Below are 18,122 nucleotides of genomic sequence, written 5' to 3' on the forward strand. Positions count from 1 at the left end.
CAACAAGGACAGAGTCTATACCTGAGCTGCCGGTCATGGCTGAAGTCCGGGCTGGGTTGGCCCTGGGGGGCCTCCTGGGAGGCGGAAGCTGGCGTGGTCAGGCTCAGAGCCAATGGGAGCGCAGTGGTGGTGCTGCTAAACTGGGGTGTCAGGTTGCTCCCCTGAATCATCTGTGAGCTTCTCAATGGCTTTGGACCCTGGAGCAACCATCGAAACAAGAAAGGTAAACCTTCAGCTCGACTCAGGTGTTACCTCCCCAGAACCTCTTTCTTTACCCGCTTAGGCCTTTCTGAACATTTAGGACCCACTGACCATCATTATGATGTTTTGGTGTTATGACTGGCTTTCCTGTTGGACTGTAAGCATCTCAAGGGTTCTCTAAACCCTTTGGGATTTAAAGGACAGTGCCAGGCTCGGGGTAGGCAAGCTGTACTGAATCCATGATTGTCTGTTATTTAGTTCCTAAGTCCTGTGCAACTCTTTGCAACCCCATGGACTGTAGTTCGCCAGGCTCCTCCTCCTCTTGCCTGGGATTTCCCAGGCAAGAATGCTGCAGTGGGTTGCCATTCCTTTCTCCAGGGGATCTTCCTGACCCAGGGATCAATCCCATGTCTCCTGTATTGGCAGGTGGATTCTTTATTGCTGAGCCACCAGGGAAGCCCAAATCCATGATTATGTGTATAAATAAAAGAGGCTTCAGGAAAAGCTGTATCCAGCCTTCCAAACTGTGATGGTCTGGAAGCGGGGGCTCAGAACTTCTTGAATCCATTGGGTTCAAGTGCCACTGACTGATGGGTGACCCTGTCAGACTCCAAGGTCACTGGTGGCTTGTAGTAAGTGGTAATGACTGGGAGGGCAGGGCTTGAGAGGGTATCTGGGGGACCAGGAGGAGCATGGTGACTCTGTAGAAAGGGATGGTAAACAGAAGTGGATAACTGTTCTCACACATGTGCATGCATGCTAAGTCGCTTCAGTCATATTCGACTCTGTGCGACCCTATGGACTGTAGCCTGCCAGGCTCCTCTGTCCATGGGATTTCCCAGGCAAGAATACTGGAGTGGGTTGCCATTTCCTCCTCCAGGGAATCTTCCTGACTCAGGGATCAAACCTGCGTCTCATGTCTCCTGCACTGGCAGGCGGGTTCCTTACCAGTAGCACCACCTGGGAAGCCTAAAGCCAGAGGCAATGATGGGCACCAAGGACATGTGTGTGTCCCCATATGTGGGGATGTGTGGCTTTCAGCATGCATGTCAGAGATGGCCATTTCTACCTCTAGCCAAGCTCAGAATCAGAGCTGAAAGTTCCAGCTGCCTGAGACCTTTAACTCATTTTAATATATTGATAAAACACAGAAGGGAACCAATAGAACTTGGGACTTGGAAGTGACAAAGACAAGAAAAACCCCATCATAATTATTCAGCTCTGGTCATAGGAGAAGTAGATTGCTGGTTCGTGAAGACCATCGCTGGTGACAGGGAGTGAGTCTGGAGATGAGCACATTTACCTGGGTCAATATCACACTCGATTCTCTTAGCAGGTGCTGGTTTGTGACCTGGGCAGAGGCTATCTGCCCCGGAAGCTGTGGGCTGGCCACAAGCTGGGGACCTGGGCCGGACCTCTGCTGGAGCTGCTGCTGAGTCTCCGGCCGCTGGGCACTGCTGAAGCTCAGGGATCCATCTGGTGGCTGCAGAAACATCTGGAAGCACAATAGCAATGCTGTAAGGCTGTGATCACTGCCCTCACGGGCCTGCACCTTCTTTGTACGGCCTGCCTATCCCCGGCATAATGGCAGCTTTCTTACTCACGCTGACCTGCCTGGGAAGGTTCACCCACTAGACGTGGAGACACTGAGTGCCTGGGAGGCCACCAGCAGAGTGCATGAGCCAGAGAGGGGCAGCCGGTGGCAGGGGTGCTGACCTGGCCCGCAAGAAGGCTCCGGTCTAGTGACGGGGGTCTAACAGGGTGAAAGATGCTGAGACCCAGGTATGCCACTTGACGTGCTCATTTAGTCTGTACTGGCTTGCCACTTTCTTATTAGAAGGAGAAACCTCTTGTGAATGGAAGGAATAACACAATCATGGTGGCAAAGGGTTGGCTGACTAGTGGGGGACGCACTGTCCCGGCAGTAGGAGCTATGCCCGGGCTTGAATCTCTGACCAGTGACCACCATCTGTACCCATCCTATGGTTTGTATCATCCGTCCAGCTCCCAGCTGAGAGGGCAGTTCTGCCCTGGTTAACTAGGTGCCTGTGCATTTCCAGGAAGGCAGTCCAAAGGATGACATAACATCAAGTCCATGAGCTTTAAAACGATGTTTAAGAAAAAGTTTTACAGTCACCACACTAATCTCTATGTGTTACTTAATATGTCTCAGACATTCAATAAGCACAGCTATATCAGCCTGGTAGTTTTAATGGCAAAGGTTTAAGAGAATTTGATCCAGTTCGTAAAGAGTGTTCAAAAGGTTGTGAGAACCTTGGTTTATAAATTTGGTGTATCCAATTTAAAACAATTCCTTAAGGACTTCTCTGTTGGCTCAGTGGTAAAGAATCTGCCTGCTAATGCGGAGGACACAGGTTCGATCCCTGGTCTGGGAAGATGCCACTTGCCTCATCGCATAACTAAGCTCGTGAGCCTCAACTTCTGAGGCTAAAAGCCACAGCTACTGAAACCCATGCACCTCCAGCCTGTGTTCCACGAGAGAAACCCCCGCAATGAGGAGCCTGCACACCCTAACAAAGAGAAGCCCCCATCTGCCACAACTAGAGGAAGACTGCTTGAAGCAACAAAGCCCCAGAAAAAATACAGAAATAAAATTTTTTTAAAGAGAAATCCTTAAGGGCCCAGAAAGATCTTACTTCTTAGGTTTATAAGTCTGCCTAGCCAGGAACACGAAATGTCTGAAAAGTTAAGCTATATTAAATTTGTAAATTACTGGTTTTCATAATGAATGTTATTTACCATTTGTTAAATTTATAAATTAATTGAATGTGAACACAAGTAAAAGCACTGGTATTTTTGGCCACATCAGTAGATTTGTAAATAAAATGTAATCTGTGGGTTGACTGTAAAGGTTTAAGAAAGAGACCTTTAGTAATTTCTATCATACTTTAAACTTAAGACCTGTGACTAGCTGTTTTTATCAAAAGTTCCTCTTGGGCATTAAAAACTGGTATTATCTGTATTGTGGGCTTCCCTGGTGGCCCAGACGGTAAAGAATCTGCCTGGAATGCAGGAGACCTGGGTTCAGTCCCTGGCTCGGGAGGATCCCCTGGAGGAGGGAATGGCCTAACTCCAGTATTCTGGCCTGGAGACTCCCAGGGACAGAGGAGCCTGGAGGGCTATAGTCCATGGGGTCACAAGGAGTCGGACACGACTGAGCAGCCAGCACTTTCACTTCCATTATCTGTATCAGATTCTTGGCAAGCAGCATCCCACTCCATTTTAGATCCTTAGCTCTGAGGGCTGAAAGACTCTCCCCCCTGATCGTCTGGAACTTTACCCCGAATTCCTGCATTCGGGGTGGCATAACCTCACACCCAGTATGGAACTGACATGCTGACGCATGCTGAGTGAGAGTGGTTCTGGAACAACAGCTGTGGACTCGCGCCAGGGAGGTGCTTAATCAGTTAGTTTCAGCATCTCCCCCACAGGGTGTCAAGCCCTGAGCAAGATGCCCGTCTAATGCCCGTCCAGCCACAGCACCAGGCAGGCCTCCCCACTTTCCTTCCTGCCCCAACCCACCAGGAAAACCTGCCATTTTGACTCTTCCTCACTTTAGAAGTTAAGAAGAATTTTCTGGGTCTCCATCCTCTCAGATCCAATACCCGAACGTTCATAATTGGTGCTTTACACAACCTCAGTGAGCTGGCTCATTCATAGCACACGAGGTAATTTACATTTCAGCAAAAACCCAGTATTCAAACAAAATAACAAACATTTTTTCTGGTGGGATACAATTTACCTTCTGATTAGAGTTCAGACAAATGCAACCTTTATTTATGATAGGCAGTATCATCTAGCTTAAATCCGACAGACTTTAGTTCCAGTTCCAACCCCACCACATACTAGTGGTGTGAACTTGGGTGGTTTTCAAAAACTTCAAATTGACTGTTAGTTTCCTCATTAATAAAAGAGTAACATTAACACCATATACCTCATAAAAGATTTAATGGGACTTCTGCTGAGGCATAATCCTAGGTGCTCAATAAATGTTTGGATATAACAATATTTAAAATAAGAAAGGAGTTCCTTTTGTTCCTTTGCCCCTGTAGGCATATGAAAACTATCTGAGGACCTCCTTGGTGGTCCAGTGAGTAAGAACCTGCCTGCCAATGCAGGGGACACGGGTTTGATCCCTGGTCAGGGAAGACCCCACACGCCATGGGGCGACTACGCCCGTGCACCACAGCTACTGAGCCCTCGCACGCTAGAGCCTCGCAGCAAGAGCAGCCCCCGCGGTGAGAAGCCCGAGCACCGCAGCTGGGGAGTGGCCTGAGCACAGCAATGGAGACACAGCTCGAAACACAGGAAAAGAAAACAACGTAGAAGCGATGAGTAGAATAAATAAACGAACAAACAAATAGATCAAGCTTTGCTCAAAGAAGGGAGACCGTTCACGCTTGCGTTAAGGCAGAGACTGCTGGGTCTGCTACGCTGTCCCATTGATGTATGTTCTCCGAGGGCAGAAACCTTATTCTGCTTATTCCCGTGTCCCCCACAGTACCTAACCAATTGCCTGGAACATACTGGGTGTCTGCGAGATAGATGAATGGATGGAAGGGTGGAGGGGTGGGTGGGTGGTGTGTGGATGGATGGGGGGACGGATGGTGGATGAATGGATAGATGTGTGGACAGAGGGATGGAAGGAAGGGTGGAAGGATGGACGGATAGAAAGATGGATGAAAGAACCAATCAGAGAACACATCTGCCATTGCCACAGGTGTCCTTCTCCATGCTTCTCGGCGTTGCCAGTAGAGGGCACGAGTGCTCTCAAAAATAAATTAAGACGTGACCTCCCAAGGATGCAGGGGTGACAGCTTTTCAGCTGAACAGCTCTCTATGTAGCACCCTTCATGATCCCATCTAGGTGCAAACACCACACCCCGAGAATGTCTCCCTCGTAACCCAATATGTTCTGGAAAAAAAATATATACTTAACAAGCATCTCAGGCCCACACAGTCTCAATGAAGTTCCAAGCCAATGGGATAGGTAGAAAAAGTCCCCTGAAGTTGGGAATAATGGACATGGGGGGAGTGGGGAAGGGGTAGGATTTGCTACTGTGCATGTCCACGCCCCTGCTTTAGTGACAGTAAAGGAGAATTGTATGCCTTAAGAAGATGACTTCTTAACAGTGCTCTGGAGTCAGTTTTATAGAAAGCCTGAGGAAACATTTTCCTAATTCAAGTGAGCAAAGTCATCTGAGAGGAAAACAAAAAACAAACAAAAAAAACTTTAATTTTCCACCAAACTAATCCTACTGCTCACATGTGGTTTTCATTGTTCTTATATGCTTAGCTTTACAAAGACTTATTATTACAGAACATTTCAGAAGTACAGAAAATAGATACTGTATAATGAAACCCCATATATCAATGCTAGGCTTCAGCAATTATCCACCTTTTGCTCTTATTTAATCTATCTTCCCACATTTTTTGGGAGGATTGGAGTAATTTTTACTTGCTTATCTTGTATGCTTGATTCACTTATTTTTTTTTTTAAACATCGCATTTTGGCTGAACATTTCGGAACGTGTCTCTTTAATTCCTTAAACGTGCAAAAAACATGAAAAAAGACTCTGAGGACTCGTTCTCTGGTTTGACTGTGGATTTCCAAGCTCATTGGAAAATTCCACTGCAGAGATAAGGTCAAGGGAAGAAACCAGCGGAATAACACGTGGAGCCCTGGGGCCCATGTCATCGCTCACAAAGCTCAGGTGCTAGACCTTGGGGGTCAACAAAAGGCACTGTCAGGAGGAAGAAAAATAATAACGCTTCATACCAGAGAGCAAAAGAGAGAACCTTGTTTCTCTGTTACTTCAGAGTTCAGCTTTGAAAATAGAGAAGTCTGGGCTCTGAGGCGGATGTTCATCCGCCCACCTTGCTTTTAGCAGTTTCTGGCTCAGTGCCCCCTTCCTGGTAATGTAAAAATTCCATTCAATTCATTAGAGTCAGGAATTCCAGTCACTGGACCCTGGATTGATGAGGCTCAAGATCAAGGCACTTTGATAGCCCCTTGTGTCTTCATATAAATGCTGCTGTATTGTCCCTTGGCAACTCGGGGATGTCACTCAGGAGGTTGAGGGTGCATAGGGTTGTCCGCAGAGCACAGGGCTGTGGGCGGAGCACAGGGCTGTGGGCGGGGCGAAGGGTTATAGGCGGAGCACAGGGCTGTGGGCGGGGCGAAGGGTTGTGGGCGTGGTGGCCGGTCCAGGGACACCAAGCAGGTGCACCTGACTGGGGTCCTCTGCCTTAAGGGACCGGAGGGGCCAGGCCGGGCAGAGAGGGCAGCCCCAGGTTTAGAGCATATGTAAATCCCACCAGGAACATCTGTGGGGACCCAGGGAGGCAGGATGGCTGGCTCTAGGAGTCTCCAGGCTGCTCAACACCTTTGTAGTATCCTGTGTTCATCTCAGTTCAAGGTGTTCTTATGTCCACAGGAGAGGTTGCGTGGATGGTGGGGGTGTGGGCGGTGGAGTGGACGGCAGGGTCAGTACCCTAGCCATTTCCCTCAGGGGTCTCTTCTGCTTCCATCTGTTCCCTGCTAGGTGGGTGCCAAGGCTTACCTCACTCAGGGAAGACTCCAAGGCTGGCTACATTTACAATCAAAGTCTGGGCCCAAAGAATGCGCTTTGGAAGAAAAACAGTCCTGGACTGATTTAAATGAAACTTGGTAAAAATAATTTAACCTTGAAAGAGATCCAATATATGAAGTTTTTTCCTCCATAAAGGAATCTCTGGTTAGGATTCAAAGAAGTGACATCTGGGGCTGGGGTGGGGTGGGGTCCAATTAAAAGCAGCTGCTGTCAGAGGGCACCCCAATTGCCATGCTGCAATGGGGGTGTCCTGTGGGTGCCAGGGTGCTGACCTCCAGTCTCTGGCTCCCAGGCCGCCCCCCTACAGGGGGCAATGGGCACAGATTCGTGTCTCCCTGCATTCATGCTTTGGATGAGAGCAAACAGCAGACCATCTCTTTGTCAGCAGCCTAGGGGTGCTCGGAAAGCAGTTGCACATGTGCTGGGGAGTTTAAAACTCCATGGGAGGGAGGCTGGTGTCTGTGCAGGGTGACTAACCACCAAACACATGAAACAAAATGCAGGCAGCACAGGAAATGTGTGTCCAACAGAGTGAGGCGTGAGTGAAAAGGCTGTCATGTGAATTTTACGTTTGGCCTGGAGCAGGGATGATGGAGGTGGGGTTCATTACTTGCAGTTCACTGGTAGAGGTTTCAGTTTGTCCAGGAGGCAGGGCACAGTAAGGCAGCCTAGTGAACCTTGGAGGGAGTCCTGGCTGCCCTGAAAGGGTGGATTAGGACACATCACACAGCGGTGGGGAGCACAGAGCCCGGGGGATGGCTGGCCCAGTAAGGGGCGTCACCTGGACGTTGGAGTCCTGGACCAGGCAGAGCTGCTCCTGGATCTTGTGGAGTTCTTCCTGCTGCCACCGGATGTTGGCTTGCAGGATGCGTGTCCGCTGCTCCAGCTGGTCTTTGATGGTCTGGAACATGCTGAGCTGTGCTGAAAACTTGAAGGTGGGGTCAAGACACAGAACCCAGTGAGAGTGCTATTTCAGCCATGCAGACGGATATTGCTGTTGCTCTGAGCAGCCCTGTGCACTTTCACTTTCAGTGCCTTACCCTCCCTTTGCAGCACCCCTGACCCACTGCTGCAATGAGTGACCCACTGCTGGGGAGCTTGCCCACGAGCAGGGGTTCTGGATAAGGGTGGGGGTGGCCCAGGGACTCCCCTGTGAGCTTTTCCCAGGCCCATGGGGACCTGCAGATCTAATTCATTGCACTCTAGTCTGGGAGGGCCAGCTTTGGGATTCATATGGAGTGTGAATATATACATACATATATGGGCTTCCTGGGTGGCACTAGTGGTAAAGAACCTGCCTGCCGATGCAGGAGACATAAGAGATGCAGGTTCGATCCCTAGGTTGTGAAGATCCCCTGGAGTAGGAAATGGCAACCTGTTCCAGTATTCTTGCCTGGAGAATTTCATGGACAGAGGAGCCTGGCAGGCTACAGTCCATAGGACTGCAAAGAGTTGGACACAACTGACGCGACTTAGCACGAACGCACATATAAGTGAATTGCTTTGTTGCATATCAGAAATTAACACATTGTACATCAACTGCACTTTGGTAAAAAATATTGGTAAGAAAATCTGCTGCTAAACATTTGTTTAAAAATATCTGTTCTAAACCAACCGTATCACAAAAATCTCACTCAGAAATCTCACTGATCAAAATACCAAGCTAGGATTTTGAAAGACAATTCGCTCGAGAAAGAAAAGTTCTATCAGGTATTCAGTTAAGATAACAGAAGACAAAAGCTTCTGTGCTGGGTTCCCTAAAGTCTGGAGACTGTCCAGGCTATGACACCATGTCCAGAGAGGATGCTCTGGATGGCCCCTTGGCTCCCAAGGGAAACAGTGAGTGGAGGCGGTCATTGGTGAAGGCCTGGCACCAAATTTCATGAGTGTTAATTACTTCTAGTATTATTCTTATTTTCCTAAGGCATTCCAGGAACCCTCAAACATGAATCTCTTGTTATATTCTTTCTTTAAAGCTTATTTACTTTTAATTGGAGGATAATTGCTTTACAATGGTGTGTTGGTTTCTGCCGTACATCAGCATGAATCACCATAGGCACACACACGTTCCCTCCCGTCCTGAACCTCCCTCCCACTGGCTACCCCATTCTACCCCTCTAGCTTGTCACAGGTGCCGGGTTGAGCTCCCTGCGTCCCACAGCAAATTCCCACTGGCTGTCTACTTTACACATGGTAGTGTGTATATTTCCAGCCTACGCTGTCAATTCGTCCCACTCTCTCGTCCTGCTGTGTCCACAAGTCCACTCGCTACGTCTGTGTCTCCATTGCTGCCTTGCAAATAGGTTCATCTGTACCATTCTTCTAGATTCCATAGATATACATTAATACGCCGTATTTGCTTTTCTCTTTCTGAATTACTTCACTCTGTATAACAGTCTCCAGTCTTGTTATATTCTAGATCATGGCCTTTTCGATAAGGAGTTTTATCCCAAAGTAGAGACACGTTAGCAACCATGAAGCAAAACCATCACTTACCCAGATAGCCAATTTCCTAGAGTTTGGATTTTATTTTCTATTTCCCCTTACATGATAACATCAGTGAGGGGAAAGAGGAAACTGCAGAATCTCATTTTTCACATGAGGAGGCATGAGAAAAACTGCCTGACATGAAAGGACAACATTATGCAAGAGCCTCTTAAAGAATACAGCTATTAAGTATAATATGCCTAAGAGACTAAGAACTGTTAGTGTTAATTAAAATGAGGTTTAATATATGAAAAATTGGAATTCCAAAAGGGCCTTCATCACACCATGACTTATTATAAAACAAAGACATTCTTTCCTATGGAAGACCCGCAAGTTAAAGGAATTCTCATTTCAAGGGCCTGTGGATAAAGAAGTTACTTCCTACCAAATGTGCCTTGGGAATTTGAAGATAAAAAAATAATTTTTTTTTTTTTTTCCTAATGAGGATGAATAGAGATCATGTTAGTCAATTCTGGATGGGTTGGTTTTATATCCTTACTTAAGTCTAACTCTAGCAAGAGGCCCATGCTAGCATGTGCCTTTCTTATTCCCGGAAAACAGATGAGGCTGCTGTTAATGGGACAGGCAGACGTTCTGAAAAGATTTTCTTCAGTGGTGCCAGACTGGCAGCAAGACAGACTCTACGTTTTGGCAAGAGTATGGCCAGGGGCACATGTTGATAGACTGCCCCCAGGACCCCCTTGTGGCCAGGGAGGGGGCAAAATTCAATATCCCATAAAAGAATTGAAATCTGAGGTCTGACCAGTCAGCTCAACTGTTCTTGGAGTTCCACAGGCAGAATATATATACATACATATATATATATATATATATATATTTTTTTTTTTTACTGGTTCTGTAAAAACACAATGCATAGTGGCTTCTCTATTCATATGAGCATCTCTCCCTTCAACTCTGAGTTCAAAAGCGAGGGCCCTGTTACAAGCATCCTTGCCTCCTTCACATTCACTCCCTGACTGACCCAAATAGTAACTCATTGACTGTTGTTGAAACAAAGCAGGAATTACTCTGCAAAGCCCTGGTCCTTTATTATTAGTTTTTTTAATGTGGTATTTATAGTACTGGACTCAGCGCTTTGAAATCCTTGTAGAGTCTTCCTATGACATCTGTCCTAACTCAGACCTTCTCTAAAATATTGTGGCCGATCAGGAGTCATGAAGAATGAGAGGAACACAGAAAGCGGCCGAGGGATGAAGCAAAATTATTGACAGGATTGGGAGAGAGATGTGGGGAAGATCAATGGGAGGACGGATGGAGATGAGGACAGTGGGGAGAGGGCAGCGGAAGGGGCAGGTCCGCAACTCAGCACGCCCCGCCTGCACGTGGGGAGGAAGAGTCCCATTTTGGGGGCCTTGGTCTGGAGCCCGTACGTCGGCACCAGTGTACCCACACCCTCCAGTGGATTTCAGCATCCTGTCTCAAGGAAGTGCCTCCCTGGGTCTCCCTTGCCCTGAGTCCCAGACTCACCTGTGACACGGGGGCAGGTGGGCTCTGCAAGATGGTCTGAGGCAGGAGCTGCTGTGTGAGGTCACAGGACGCCGGGGCTGGCAGGGGGGCCTGGGGGAGAGAGGGAGGGTGGCTTTGATACATATAAGCTTCTGGGCTATTATAGAACGGATGGGGCGCCGTCTCTCAGCCAGCTGGGCTCTCTGGCTTCAAGGAGGCCCTTTTGCCCTGGAGAGGATCGCTCACTTCTGGCAGGTATATGTTCCCCTGAAAAGGTGGGGTCACAGGTTATTACCCTTGCAGGGAATGGAGTCAGAGCTGACACACAGCTGGTGATGGGTGGGGGGGTCCTGGGACCACTCGGGCCCGACGTTCCCACCATGGTGCACTCTGCAGAATCACTACCACCAGCCGGAGCTGAGCATTGCCACCCCACCCCACCCTCCCTCCCCTCCTGTTCTAGGCTCCATTCTTGGTGGATTTGGTTGGTCTTTCCCTAAATTGATACTTTCTCAGCGGAAAGATTGTGGACTCATAACCAGTGTTGGCTCTGCGGGGCCTTTCCGCTCAACACACACTAACGTGGACAGATACAGCGGCATGCTTTCTATCACTGCCTTGCCCAGACTTTGTGGGCAGGGGGCCGTGGTGGGTAGGGACTAGAATTTGGGCAGGGAACAGTGTGTAGAAATGAGAAACGCAACCCTCAGCTTCATGAAGCTCTTGAGAATTTTTAAAAGTAAAAAGATCCTTCTGAAGCTACTCCATCATTGCCTCAGGCCCTGGGGGCTATGAAAAGCAGCTCCAGTGGCAAACTGTCCCTAGGACAGCACGGGGGCCAGAGCAGCAGGAGGCTTGTTTTGAATGAGAGTCCTAGGGGCTGCTTCTGAGTCTCCCAATAGTGCTCCATTGCTCAGTTGGGTGGAGGAACCCTGCCACCCTCAGCTGTCAGAAGAGCAGTTTTGTACAGTGGCTAGAAAGCCAGGCTTGGAACTGGAGGCCCTGAGTCCAAATAGCTCTTCTGCCCACCTCTCTGGGTTTCAGCTTCCTCGTCTGTTACTATTTCTACCTGTGGCCCATTTATAGAGTCTCTGCCACCACCTGGTACTATTGCCAGGCGCCTTTGATGTGTTAACTCACTCAATTCTCAAGCTAGAAGGTATTATGATTATTCCCAAACCTAGACACAGACTAGTTAACTTACTGAGAGTCACACAGCTACTAAATGGATGAACTGAGTGATATTTGAAGCAGGTGGCATGAGTCCAAGCCTTTTCGCTTCACTGTGCACACTATATTTTCAGTATTCCTGAAGAAGTGGAAAATTTGCAGAGCACTTCAGAAGAAAGGTTTGTTGTTTAGTTGCTAAGTTGTTTCTTTTTTGTGATCCCATGGACCGTAGTCAGCCAGGCTCCTCTGTCCATGGGATTTAACAGGCAAGAACCCTGGAGTGGGTAGCCATTCCCTCTTTCAGGGGATCTTCCCAGTCCAGGACTGAACCTGTCTGCTGCATTGGCAGGTGGGTTCTTTACCACTGACCACCTGGGAAGCCCATGAAGAAAGGTTTAGAGGTATTCAAGAAAAGAGGTGGTCTCCAAGGACCAGGAGCTCAGAGGGTAGAGTCTCACGTTTTTTGGCCTCTAATGCATGCTCAGTTGCTCAGTCGTGTCTGACTCTTTGTGACCCCATGGGCTGTAGCCTGCCAGGCTCCTCTGTCCATGGGATTTCCCAAGCAAGAATACTGGAGTGGGTTGCTATGCCCTCTTCCAGGGGATCTTTCTGACCCAGGGATCGAACTCAGGTCTCCTGTGACTCCTGCATTGCAGGGGGATTCTCTACTGCTGAGCCACTGGGAAAGCCCAGTGACTTCACTTCCATCTCCAAAATGTCAGCCAGGGATGGGAAGAAGGTACTTGGCAACTATCTGAACATGGCTGCTAAATCTGGGGACACGTCCCCCCTCCAAGCAAGGTCTGAGTCCCGCTCCATGGGTGAGCTTGTGACTGCTTTGACCGAGAGGGATGGTGGAGGTAATGTATTGGGACTTGAAGGGGATGGCACGGAAAGCCACATGGCTTGTTTGGCTCTCGTGGGAGGTCCCTCTCCAGAGTCTTCCTCTTGGAACCAGGAGCCTTGCTGGGAGGATGGCATGGAGACGTCTATGCAGGTCAATAGAAGATGCTCTCAGCTGAGCCCACCTTCAGCTGGGGATGCGCCTCCCAGCCCTGAATGGGGAGACCTCCAACACCAGGCAGCAGAGAGGAGTCACCCCCACCGTGCCGTTTCTGAATTCCTGACTCAGAATCCGTGAACATGGAAAATCCTGGTAGCTTTATGCCACTGAGTTTTGTGCGGTTGGCAGCTTGTGCTGGATCACTGGAGTATGGGACGTACACAGTGACCCTGCATCCAGCCAGTGTGCTTTCCAGGAGGCCACGTTCCCTGACATCCTGGAGTTGTGGTTGTTCAGTCACTCAGTCATGTCTGACTCTCTGGGACTCCTGGACTGCAGCTTTCCCTGTCTTTCACCATCTCCGGGAGTTTGCTCAAACTCACGTCAACTGAGTCGGTGATGCAATCCAACCATCTCATCATCTGTCATCTGCTTCTCCTCCTGCCCTCAATCTTTCCCAGCATCAGGGTCTTTCCCAATGAGTCCTGGAGAGGCCTGGCATATATGAAGGATGCTGCCTGATTCTGGGTTGACCAATAAGTTCATTTGGCTTTTGCATAAGACGGAGTGGAAAAACCCAAACAAATTTTTTGGCCAACCCAGTATATGCCAAGGGACATTTTGGTTGACATCAAGCTTCTCAGACATTTTCACTGGGAATGAGGGTCCAAAATGGGAAGGTCCTGATCATGTACCCCCAGAGGCTCTGTGGATGGGACCCCCCTACCCAGGTTTGAAGTTTCAAGCTTTAAAATGCCTTTGGATTTTGAGATACACATCCATGTTAATTTTGGGATCAGAGTGTTTCAAATTAGTTGCCAATTAAGCTACTTAGCTTCCTACCCCCGCCTGCCACCCACAATCTCTAAGTACAGCGCGTTCTCTAGGAAGATACCGCCCGCAGTCCTGTGGCCTGGCAGGCCCCATGCAGTGCTGTAGTGCAGTCTAGGGGGAAAGTTTGGGGTCACACACATACCGGCATTGCGGCTGCCTGGCTGAGTCCTGGCACTGGGAGCTCTTGAGCCGATCTGGGCAAAGCCGGGGTGCTGGCCTCTGCCCTCAGCTTGCTTGGAGTGGCTGCAAGAAAACATGGCACCTTGCAGACTTGCACACACTTAACAGCTCTCTCATCAAAAGAGGGAGAGAGAACTTCCCTAGTGGTCCAGTGGTTAAGACCTGGTCTGGGACGATTCCACATGCTGCGGGACAACTGTACCCGTGCGCCACAGCCTCTGGGCTCACGTGCTGCAGCTACGGAAGCCCGCGAGCCCTAAAGCCCGTGCTTTGCAACAAGAGAAGCCACCACCGTGAGAAGCCCGCGCGCCGCAGCTGGAGAGGAGTTTCCGCTGGCCGCAGCTAGAGAAAGCCTGCACACAGCAATGAAGACCCAGCACAGCCACAAATAAATAAATCGGTAAAAATTTTAAAAAGAGGGGGAGGGTGACCACAGTGTGCATGAAACATGGGCCTGTTTGGAATCTGATGAAGGGAGCCTAGAGGAGTGTGGGTGGTTCCGAGAGGCCCGGAAGTTCTGCCAGCTTCCAGCCTCAGTGGGGGCACAGTGGGTGACAGCAGAGCACCCACAAGCTTTAGGTGCACCATGAGGTTCAGCCGCCTGCCTGACCACACAGCTCACCAGGCCCGTGTGACGCCCACTGAATGTCGGCTTCGTGGGGCAGCGGAGGAACCAGAGCTTGGAGCGGGGTGGGGCAGGGTGGGGGAGGAAGCTAGAGGGAAAGAAAGCAAGGAGTGGGGACCAGATGGCGACTTTAGCTTCATGCCACGGACTGCCCGGCTTCTCCTTGAATGTGGGATCCCTCGTGGGACTCTGTGTACACTCCCAACCGCCCTGCCCTCTGCAGAGTCACACTTACAGGTGGGCTCTGACATGGCTGTGCGCGAGGATTTGTGGGAACTTCTTGAGGAGGCCGATGGTGAGTGACTGGTGTTAAGGCCTGAGGTGCCCATGTCAAGTGCATTAAAGTGCTGCTGAGGTTCCAGGCTGGAGCCCTTGTCCTAAAACACACACACACACAGAGTCCATGTTTCAGCATCAAGACCGTGGCAATGAACTATGTTACTTTAGTTGTCCTCTAAATACGCAGGAAAGCTTGAAGGGAACTGAGAGAAATACTGTAACTGCTTGGAGAGAATTCCACATTCAGGTGGACTATTTATACGAATATATACTAGCATCTTTGAGGGCCTGGTAGCTTCCCTAGTGGCTCAGATGGTAAAGAATCTGCCTGCAATGCAGAAGACCTGGGTTCAAACCCTGGGTTGGGAAGATCCCCTGGAGGAGGGCATGGCAACCCACTCCAGTGTTCTTGCCTGGAGAATCCCATGGACAGAGGAGCCTGGTGGGCTACAGTCCATGAGGTTGCAAAGAGTAGGACATGACTGAGCAACTGAGTTTCAGGTTATTTTTCAGCCTGTAAGCAGTACTGATTACACTTTCTTGCCTTCTATTTCGATATTTTAGATTTTCATAATTGACCTGGCATTTTGTTTTTTCTTAAAATTGTCACCTCATGCCCAGAATCTTGGCTTTCCCAGAAGCAGGGTGGAGAGGCAGATTCTAGAAATAAGGTTACTGGTGGGACTGGGTTACTCATACTCCAATGAGGGACTTCCCTGGAGATTCAGTTAGGACTTCACCCTCCAGTGCAATGCAGGGTCGCAGGTTCAATCCCTGCTCACACGCCTCACGAGCTAGAATACCACGTCTCCCAGTCAAAAAACCAAAACATAAGACAAAAACAATACTGTAACAAGTTCAATAAAGACTTCAAAAATGGTCCACATTAAAAAAAAAAAATCTAAAGAAAGAAAAATACTCTGGGACTTCCCTGGTGGTCCAGTGGTTGAGAATCTGCCTTCCAATGCAGGGGACATGGGTTCCATCCCTGCATGGGGAATTAAGATCCCACATACTTTGGGGAAACTAAGCCTGTGTACCCCAACTAGAGAGAGAAGCCTGAGCTCTGCAACTAGAGAAGCCTGCAATAAAGATCCCACAACAAAGGTGCTACAACCAAGACCTGATGCAGCCAAATAAACAAATATTAAAAAAATAAAAAATAAATACTCCAATCAGGCAAATGCCTTTGGACTGTTCTGGACACTGTCTCCCCACTACTCTTCCTCTGCAGCCTCAAGGCACCCGAGGCCAAGGGGCAAAGGTCTCCAATTCTTGACCTCTGGATCCTAACTGTTGCTGGGCCCTCAGGGTGCCTCTGCCTCAAGAGCATGGCATGAAGAGAAAGCAACTGTGACTTTCCAACCCTGAGGAGCCATCCTTCTGTCCTGCATTGGCTCAGGTGTCACTCATGCACGTGTGCTAAGTCGTTTAAGTCGTGTTCGACTCTTTGGAACCCCAAGGACTGTAGCCCGCCAGGCGCCTCTGTCTGTGGGATTCTCCAGGGGCCCACTGGAGTGGGTTGCCCTGCCCTCCTCCAGGGGATCTTCCTGACCCAGGGATCGAACCCACATCTCCTGCACTGGCAGGTGGGTTCTTTACCACTAATGCCACCTGGGTCATAAGCCTAAGAAGATGACTGTAGTGATTTTTAAGCTAAAGAAGAAACATAATGATTCCTCTCCTCAGCCAAGCTCCTTCCTATTCTCAGAAGGATGGTGGGATTCCTGGGCTGCCTGGACAGGCTGGTGTCCCTGGTCTCAGGTCTTAAATCCCTGTGTCTAAGTCTACACGACAGTTCTATCCTTTGTGTTGGGCCTCCAGTGCGGGTGGACCCTGAGTGTGCCCAAACAGGCCTGAAATGGTTGCTACCAGCCATAAAGGCCTTTGTGCAAAACAGAATCGCAAGGTGTGTCTGGGTTTGCTGGGCTCAGTGTATATTTTCAGACCCTACTGCTTGGTCATGGCGTGCATGCAAGCTAAGTTGCTTCAGCTGTGTCTGACTCTTTGTGACCCAATAGACTGTAGCCCACCAGGCTCCTCTGTCCATGGGATTCTCCAGGCAAGAAGTTGTTGTTCAGTCATGTCCAATTCTTTGTGACCCCATGGACCGCACACACCAGGCTTCCCTGACCCTCACCATCTCCTGGGGTTTTCCCAAGTTCATGTCCATTGCATCAGTGATGCCATCCAGCCATTGCATCCTCTGGCACCCTCTTCTCTTTCTGCCCTCAATCTTTCCTAGCATCAGGGTCTTTCCCAATGAGTCAGTTCTTTGCATCAGGTGACCAAAATACTGGAGTTTCAGCTTCAGCATCAGGTCTTCCAATGATTATTCAGGGATGATTTCCTTTAAGATTGACTGATTTGATCTCCTTGCTGTCAAAGGGACTCTCAAGAGTCCTCTCCAGCCCCACAGTTTGAAGGCATCAATTCTTTGGTGCTCTGCCTTCGTCACAGTCCAGCTCTCGCAACCTATGTAACTGGGTCTTATGTGACCAGATAAGCAGAAAGAAAGAAAGTGAAGTTGCTCAGTCGTGTCCAGCTCTTTGCGATCCCATGGACTGTAGTCTAGCAGGCTTCTCTGTCCATGGGATTTTCCAGGCAAGAGTACTGGAGTGGGCTGCCATTTCCTTCTCCCAAATCACACCTTTTAGAGTGGGGTCCCAAGCGAATTGTGTGTGCCTGGTCAGCAGACAAGTAAATGCAGGAAGTGAGAGAAAGAGCTGAAAAACTTTTCTAGCCATCTGCCGTACATCACACACAAGCAGGGGAATCTGCATTTTATAGACCATCCGTCAGTGACAGACTTGAAATTAAAAATCCAAATGGTCCATTACCGCTAAGAGTTTGAAAAGCACAGTCCTGGAGCTGTGACTTTAAAAGGGACTTTTGAATCTGACAGCCTGAGATTGTATTTGTGTGTGTGTTGTTCAGTCGCTCAGTCATGTCCAACTCTTTGTGACCCTGCAGACAGCAGCATGCCAGGCTTCCCTGTCCTTCACCATCTTTTGGAGTTTGCTCCAACTCATGTCCATTGAGTTGATGATATCATCCAATCATCTCATCCTCTGTTGATCCCTTTTCCTCCTGCCTTCAATCTTTCCCAGCATCAGGGTCTTTTCCAATGAATCAGCTCTTCACATCAGGTGGCCAAAGTATTGGAGCTTCAGCGTCAGTCCTTCCAATGAATATTCAGGGTTCATTTCCTTTAGGATTGACTGGTTTGATTTCCTTGCTATCCAAGGGACTCTCAAGAGTC

At 49.1% G+C, this 18,122-nt stretch overlaps 1 protein-coding gene across 4 annotated transcripts in view; it reads right to left on the reverse strand.

Moving 5' to 3' along the window:
- The window catches only part of NPAS2 (neuronal PAS domain protein 2), a 202,083-nt gene that overhangs the window by 15,506 nt on the left and 168,455 nt on the right, over positions 1 to 18,122 (reverse strand). For all 4 annotated transcript variants that reach the window (XM_069583822.1, XM_069583823.1, XM_069583821.1 and 1 more), the window contains 6 exons: positions 14,817 to 14,958; positions 13,919 to 14,019; positions 10,791 to 10,880; positions 7,597 to 7,743; positions 1,505 to 1,696; positions 22 to 197 (listed from right to left, as the gene is read on the reverse strand). In XM_069583822.1, coding sequence (XP_069439923.1) covers positions 22 to 197; positions 1,505 to 1,696; positions 7,597 to 7,743; positions 10,791 to 10,880; positions 13,919 to 14,019; positions 14,817 to 14,958 — 848 coding nt within the window. The remainder of the gene's footprint in view (positions 1 to 21; positions 198 to 1,504; positions 1,697 to 7,596; positions 7,744 to 10,790; positions 10,881 to 13,918; positions 14,020 to 14,816; positions 14,959 to 18,122) is intronic.

Source organism: Ovis canadensis, chromosome 3, assembly GCF_042477335.2.
Source record: "Ovis canadensis isolate MfBH-ARS-UI-01 breed Bighorn chromosome 3, ARS-UI_OviCan_v2, whole genome shotgun sequence".
NCBI classification, from domain to species: Eukaryota; Metazoa; Chordata; class Mammalia; order Artiodactyla; family Bovidae; genus Ovis; species Ovis canadensis.